A 7,209-nucleotide genomic window follows, 5' to 3' on the forward strand; every position below is an offset into this window, starting at 1 on the left:
GTGAAGTTATTTGATTACAAAAATATCTTCATCTTATTTTTATTTAATAAAAGGGGGACTGAGGGATCTTAGGGATATTTTTGTCAATTTTATTTTATCTCGACCCTCTACCTTGTGTCAGGAATAGCTTGTTCTGATAGTAGTTATTAATCATGGTATAGTTTATTTTAGAATTAATAACCATATAAGAGATAATATAGTACTTAATTTTAATTTCAAGATTATCTATACTTGTTCAACATACCAAATGACTCATATGGATCGATGAATTAATTGTCATGATAAAGGGTAACGCATCTATCATGTTGTTTGAGATAAATTTTTCAATACATATAGTGTTTATGATTTTCACGTCTATTGAATTAATCTCATGCAAATTGCAATGCCTATACCTAAAAACGTTCACATTTTATATTTATATCAAATTAATAAATATACGATAAATACTTTTAAGAAAATAATTTCTAATAACTTATCTAAGTAAGTAAAAACTATTTTTCACTTCCGTTTATAAGTAAGTAAAACTTAGTTTGGTTTTAACTTTTTTAAATATAAGGTGAAGTTTCACTTGACAAACACAAAGACCATATACCTATACATACTCTTTATTTGCATCAAACTAAACTAAGAATATTATATACATAAGTACTTTTGAAAGATAAATTTAATAATATAACTGTAATAAAGTAAAATTATTTTCACTTTAACTTGTAATTATAGGATTAAAATATTTAATTTGATGTTAATATATGTAAGTATTTTCTCCTTATTATTTCATAAAAGTTCACATGTAAAAATAATTAAGATTTTTTTTTTCACACTTGAAATTAAAATTCAAGATTTCTAGCTAAAACAAAAGAATCATATAATTCTTAAAAAAGAATATGAGCATATGTCAACCTTTTTTCTTTTTGTGATGAGCACCTTTTTAGCTGTCCTGTTTATTTTTCTCAAACAACAGTCTAAAAAAAAGAAGAAAAAAAGAATACCCAAATTTGTTTCAACTTATGTATTTTATTTATTAAAATTACTTTTAGAAAATAATATTTCTATATCTAATAAGCTTTTAACATGAACATTCCTATATTTTTTTGGTTATTAATACTTTTCTATTAAAACGACGTGACATGTTTAAGTCTATGAAATTGAAAGAATATTTCTCATCTACCCTTCAAATCAAACCCATAATCAGTTACAAGTTTTACAAATTTTAGTTAGTAAATAAGTCACGCGAATTGACACGTAGAATTAATATGTCTATTTATTCTATTTTATACATATTTAAATGTTGATTTAACGACTTATGCACATTTAATTTTTTTTAAAACGTAGATATCAATTGACACTACACCAAACTGATCTCTGGTAACAATAAATTAATAACAATCGCTTAATTACTGCTAAATATATAATTTTTAAGACAATTAACACTTGTTGTAAATGTCCTTAAAGTCTATAGTGATATTGAATCTAATAACACTTAATTAATATAGATAAAAACTTTTTATACTCTTTGTTAATAAACATATTTATCATCACTAAAATATATTTTCATCATAGTGATCTATTAAGTTAAATAACATGTTAACATATTATGTCACCTATAAACTTCAAATATTAACTCCGCTTTTTAAAATGAAAATTTGGAAAAAGAGTCCCATTAGTTAACACTTTTCACACTGGAAAAAAAAAAAAACTTAGATCTAATCCACCGTCACTCTCTCTGTCCTTCTATTTATTCTCTGCAGAAAAAAACACACACACACACAGTCTCTCTCACTCTCTCTCATCATATCCATTCCCTTTTTATAGCAAGTTTTTTCCACACTTACATCTCCAGGAACCCATTTGCATTTTCTTTTGGTCCCATTATTGGGTTTCCCTCTCATTATTCCTAATTCAGATCTGTAAGTTTTCTACTTTTCTTCGATCTGATTCAATTTTTGGGTTACTCATTAATACTTTTTGTATCGTATACCCAATTTAGATAAATGAGTAATGAGTAATGCAACTTAAGTATACTTCCAAAGGGGGTCTATTTTTGTGTGCTTAGTTTCTTGTTTTGATCTCTGTTTTTTGTGAATGGTGGGTTCTTTAATATGTGATTCCAGATCTGTGTTTCTTTGTTTCATGTTTAGTGATTTATATATGTGCCCTTTTCATGTTTTTACAAAAAAAGTGTTTTTAGGCCTTGACATTATGTTATTAAGCTCTAAACCAAACTTGAATATAGTTAGTTGGTCTTTTCATACGAGAGACGGAGTTGAGATTTGAACTTTATGAGTAGTAAATTGTAGGATAGTGACATGTTGCTTGGACTCTTTATGAACTTCAAAAAAATGCACTACTTTTGGAGTATCTGACACACAGTTGTTGATATTTTTGAAATGTTTGAGCAATATAGCTGAAATCAGGTGTTAATGATTGGATTGTGAATTTAATTTTTGTGCATATTTAGTGAGTTTCTTAATACAAGTACAAGGCTTGAACTAAATCTACTGGATTTGGGTTCTAGTTACTCCCCTGCATCACACTATACATGTCTTGATGGACTTTTGCATTTATCTTTTAGTACACTTTTCTTTTCATAGACCGTTTAATATAGAGAATGTGATTAATTGTTCACATTAGGTTGTGTGGTGTTAGTTAACATTTGCTTTCACTAATGATCTGCTCTTGGTTCACAAAATAGCTTATGGTTATAGAAAGTGGCGGAGCTAGCAATTTATATAAGGGGATTCAAAAATAATAATAATACTAGAATTTACATTTGGGATTTTACGTGTGACCTAAAGCAAGTTTTGAATCCCTTTGCCAATGCACAAGGATCTTCTCTTATGTCAAGGGGATTCAACAGTTTATATACAACCAGAAAATCTCGTTTTCTATTTGCATATTATAATTTTATGATGAAGGGGATTCAATTGAACCCCTTGTCTATACATAGCTCCATCCCAGGTTACAGACACGTGTATTCGAAAACTAAGTGATTCACACTCTGAACAGATCTGGAATAGCTGTGTGGTGACTGAAACTTTTTTTTTTTTTTTTCCGGCCTACACTACTGGATTAGTTTTTTATGGATAATGTATTTGATTTCTCAGGTTGCTTCCTCAACATTGTAGATCAACTTTTCTCAAGAGTCTAAATTGTTTAATCTCCTTAGTCAGGACACTTGATTTTAATTGGTGCCTTATCTAGACAATTATGATATCAAAGAGCTGAAGTTGAAAAGAGAAAGTTAAGTTTTTCCACGGACACAAAATAAACCAAATGATGCGAGGGAGATCAGATGGAGCGCAAAAGAAGCGCTTATGGACTTTTATAGGTATTGGGGCTGTCTTGGTTGTTTTCCTTTACATGTATTTTGGATCCAAGAGCGGTGGTGAGTCTGCTCTTGAGTATGGCAGCCGTTCTTTGAGGAAATTGGGATCATCTTATTTGGGTGGGGATGATAACTCTGATCTCAGCAGCAGGCAAGAGGAGAAGTTTGGACTGGAAGATAGTGATGGTGGCATCGTCCCTAAGAGTTTTCCAGTAAGTTTTCTTTTTTCATTTCACAGCCCAATGTTATGTCACAAAGCTCTCCTCCAACCACCAAGAGTGGCTAATTGGAGGAAAGGATGACTTGCTGCATTTGGTTGCTTCCTTTGTTTGCCTTCTTAATTTTGTACTGGTCTTTCATTTGAAGGTTTGTGATGATCGACATTCAGAATTAATTCCGTGTCTGGACAGACATCTCATTTATCAAATGAGATTAAAGTTGGATTTGTCACTGATGGAGCACTATGAAAGACATTGCCCCCTGCCAGAAAGACGTTTTAATTGTCTGATTCCTCCTCCTCCTGGATACAAGGTGAATAGGCTGAAGCTATAGTGAAGTTAATCTGGACATATTTCCAAATTTACTAGTAGTTTTTTTCCGACACTTATATCATTTGCTCATTTATATGCTGCTATAGGTGCCAATTAAGTGGCCAAGAAGTAGAGATGAGGTTTGGAAATTGAACATCCCTCATACGCACCTTGCAAATGAGAAATCTGACCAGAACTGGATGGTTGTTAAGGGTGAAAAGATAGTATTTCCTGGTGGAGGAACTCACTTTCACTATGGAGCAGATAAGTACATTGCGCTAATTGCAAATGTAAGGACTTTTTTTCTCTTTCTCACATATTGCAGAAATGTCAAAAAAGGGAACCTAGTAATATATGAAATGTTAAACTTTATCATACCTGTAATCATGATTGCAGATGCTGAACTTTACAAACGATAACTTGAATGATGAGGGAAGGATACGGACAGTTTTTGATGTTGGTTGCGGTGTGGCTAGTTTTGGTGGCTATCTTCTATCCTCTGATATTATAGCAATGTCATTGGCACCAAATGATGTGCATCAGAATCAAATACAGTTTGCTTTAGAGAGAGGAATTCCTGCATACCTTGGTGTCCTTGGAACGAAAAGGCTTCCTTATCCAAGCAGGTCATTTGAATTTTCTCACTGTTCTCGTTGTAGGATTGATTGGCTTCAAAGGGATGGAATCCTTCTCCTTGAGCTCGATAGGGTACTTAGACCTGGAGGCTATTTTGCATACTCATCCCCTGAAGCATATGCACAGGATGAAGAGGATTTAAGAATATGGAGAGAGATGAGTACACTTGTTGAACGCATGTGCTGGAGAATTGCAGCGAAAAAGAACCAAACTGTCATTTGGCAAAAACCTCTAAACAATGATTGTTACATGGAAAGACCTCCTGGTACACAACCACCACTCTGTCGATCTGATAATGATCCAGATGCCGTTTGGGGTGTGAATATGGAGGCATGCATAACACCTTATTCTGAACGTAAGTGCTTGCCTCTTGTCTGTCTTATCAAATAGATGCATTTTTGTTGAGTGAAGGTTATAAGAAACTTGAAAGTTGCTTACTGTTAGTTTTCCTCGAAACCTTACTTCCTTATTGTCATCATTCTCTCAGATGACCACAAAGTCGGTGGAAGTGGACTGGCTCCTTGGCCAGCTCGATTAAGTAGTCCTCCTCCCCGTCTTGCTGATTTTGGGTATTCGAATGAAATGTTTGAAAAGGACACGGTAATTTGTTTTAGTAATATTGGTCAACTTATGCCATTTGATTCAGCACGACCTTAAGTGCTCCATTACAAACTTAATGACTCCTTGCGTTCTTGGCTTATTAACAGGAGACTTGGAGGCAGAGGGTTGACCAATATTGGAGTCTGTTAAGTCCAAAGATTTCATCAGACACCTTGAGAAATATCATGGACATGAAGGCTAACTTGGGGTCATTTGCTGCTGCTCTGAAGGACAAAAACGTATGGGTCATGAACGTTGTACCCAAAGATGGACCCAACACTCTCAAGATTGTATATGACCGAGGCTTGATTGGCACAACTCATGACTGGTAGGTGGATAATCTTTCCTACTTTGTATAACCATGTTAGTCTGCTAGTTCGGCTTTGTGGCATAAATCTTTCGCCTTTAGGACATTGAACTGAGCATATTTATAAACACCTTAGTTTTTCTAGCCATTATGAAACTAATGTAGCTGTGCATTGTTATTCAAGTCTTTTCATGGTTGAGGAGCTCGGACATGAGTTATCGGTCTTATATTTTCCCCAGTAGAACATGATCATAGCCAAGGTGAATGTTCATTTGTAACATTAGTTGCACTTACACTCTTTTGTGCAGGTGTGAAGCATTCTCAACATATCCCAGGACCTATGATTTGCTCCATGCATGGACAGTCTTCTCTGATGCTGAGAAGAAAGGTTGCAGTGGTGAAGACTTGTTACTCGAGATTGATCGTATACTAAGGCCTACAGGTTTCGTTATCATCCGTGATAAACAACATGTTATCGAATTCGTAAAGAAGCATTTATCAGCATTGCACTGGGAAGCAGTTGGATCAACTGATTCCACCTCAGATCCCGAGCAGGACAACGATGAGGTCATTTTCGTCGTGCAAAAGAAACTGTGGCTCACAAGTGGAAGCATCAGAGATACAGAATAGACAGCAGAATTTGTAACACATTTTGCTAATTCATTTTCTCTCTGCCCTTTAGGGGGGTTAAAGAAAAAAAATGTATGCCCTAAATGTCAGTTTGATTTTGTATTTGCGTGATATTTATTTCTTTTTTTTTCTCCCAACGCATTTTTATGTAAGTTTACAAACTGAGACTACATAATGTATTCATAGCTATTTTTTGTTATAATCTAGCTTTTAAGGGTATTATATTATATTAATGTTTTTTAACATTTGATCATTTTGAGTTGCAAATTCTTTGGAAGGGATAACTGATTACTTTTGTTCTTTCTCATTAATTATTTTTGTTTTCTTTTTTATTCTTTCTCATTAATTTTTTTTACGGGAATGCTTGTGTAACACCACCCAAATTACTAATAAGATCACATCATAATTAAATATCCATTATGAATCATCACAATCTCCGAAGGCATAATAAATATATTGGACCCTAAACTTGGTTTCAAATTTTAACTTTGACCTCCAACTTTTAAAGTGCATAAATAGACATTTAACTATCCAACTTTTAAATAAATAAACACACGATTTTTATAGCCAAAGAGCATGAAATGCAAACGCTCCAACGTGTATTAGTGAGCCACTCAATGGCTGCCAACTAATTAATATTTTACACGTCATTTTAGAACTAAAAAATTCAAAATTAATTTTAATTTATATACCATAATCAAAATTAATTCCTCCTAATGGTTTTTAGAGCTTGGAGCTCATTGTTTGACGGAACTTAGGGGTTTGTTGATGGTTGGCTTCTTGGTTTAGGTGTTTGTGGTTGTTGGGTCTGTTGGTTGCAGCAGTGTTGTTTCGTGATGATTCTCGCCGGAGATGGCGGATCTGATGGGTTTGGGGTCGGGTATTTGGTGGGTTTAGCGAGCTCGAAGCTCGTTCGCTTCATGGGTTGTGCTCCGGTGTGAGGAAGAAGGAGAATGGCTGGGTATTTGGTGGCGTTTTGCCTGAAAAAGAAGAAAATGAACGGAGGTTTTGGGTTGCCGGAGATTGGCCGGAATCCGGGGAGTAGAGTTGTCATTTCAGCATTTTTTTACTGTTGTGGGACTCGAAAATTACTCCTAACTAGCACAAAATACGTGCACATCACGCATTTTGCCAAGTAGGATTCGCGTGTTTATTTATTAAAAGGTTGGATAGTTAAAGTG

General features: G+C 34.2%; 1 protein-coding gene across 2 annotated transcripts; it reads left to right on the forward strand.

The window, feature by feature from the left end:
* Nucleotides 1–1,697: 1,697 nt before the first annotated feature.
* Nucleotides 1,698–6,189, forward strand: LOC102601292 (probable methyltransferase PMT3). 2 transcript variants are annotated; one of them, XM_006356004.2, is made up of 8 exons: nt 1,698–1,907; nt 3,105–3,537; nt 3,692–3,856; nt 3,963–4,145; nt 4,252–4,846; nt 4,979–5,091; nt 5,199–5,419; nt 5,707–6,189. In XM_006356004.2, exons 2-8 carry the CDS (start codon nt 3,274–3,276, stop codon nt 6,026–6,028), a joined length of 1,863 nt encoding a protein of 620 aa, XP_006356066.1. In that variant the 5' UTR covers nt 1,698–1,907; nt 3,105–3,273; the 3' UTR covers nt 6,029–6,189. The 2 variants fall into 2 exon arrangements, with proteins under 2 accessions (XP_006356066.1, XP_015168148.1); XM_015312662.1 differs by having other exon boundaries at nt 3,167–3,537.
* Nucleotides 6,190–7,209: the final 1,020 nt, after the last annotated feature.

The sequence above is a fragment of the Solanum tuberosum genome, unplaced genomic scaffold, assembly GCF_000226075.1.
Source record: "Solanum tuberosum cultivar DM 1-3 516 R44 unplaced genomic scaffold, SolTub_3.0 scf00214, whole genome shotgun sequence".
Classification (NCBI taxonomy): Eukaryota; Viridiplantae; Streptophyta; class Magnoliopsida; order Solanales; family Solanaceae; genus Solanum; species Solanum tuberosum.

What these genes read in the sequence shown, in the direction of transcription:
- LOC102601292 (XM_006356004.2), top strand. Translation starts at nt 3,274, where the DNA reads ATGATGCGAGGGAGATCAGATGGAGCGCAAAAGAAGCGCTTATGGACT. An exon ending in TCGTCCCTAAGAGTTTTCCA is followed by an intron (nt 3,538 to 3,691) that starts GTAAGTTTTCTT and finishes TTTCATTTGAAG; the next exon opens with GTTTGTGATGATCGACATTC. An exon ending in AAATGTTTGAAAAGGACACG is followed by an intron (nt 5,092 to 5,198) that starts GTAATTTGTTTT and finishes GCTTATTAACAG; the next exon opens with GAGACTTGGAGGCAGAGGGT.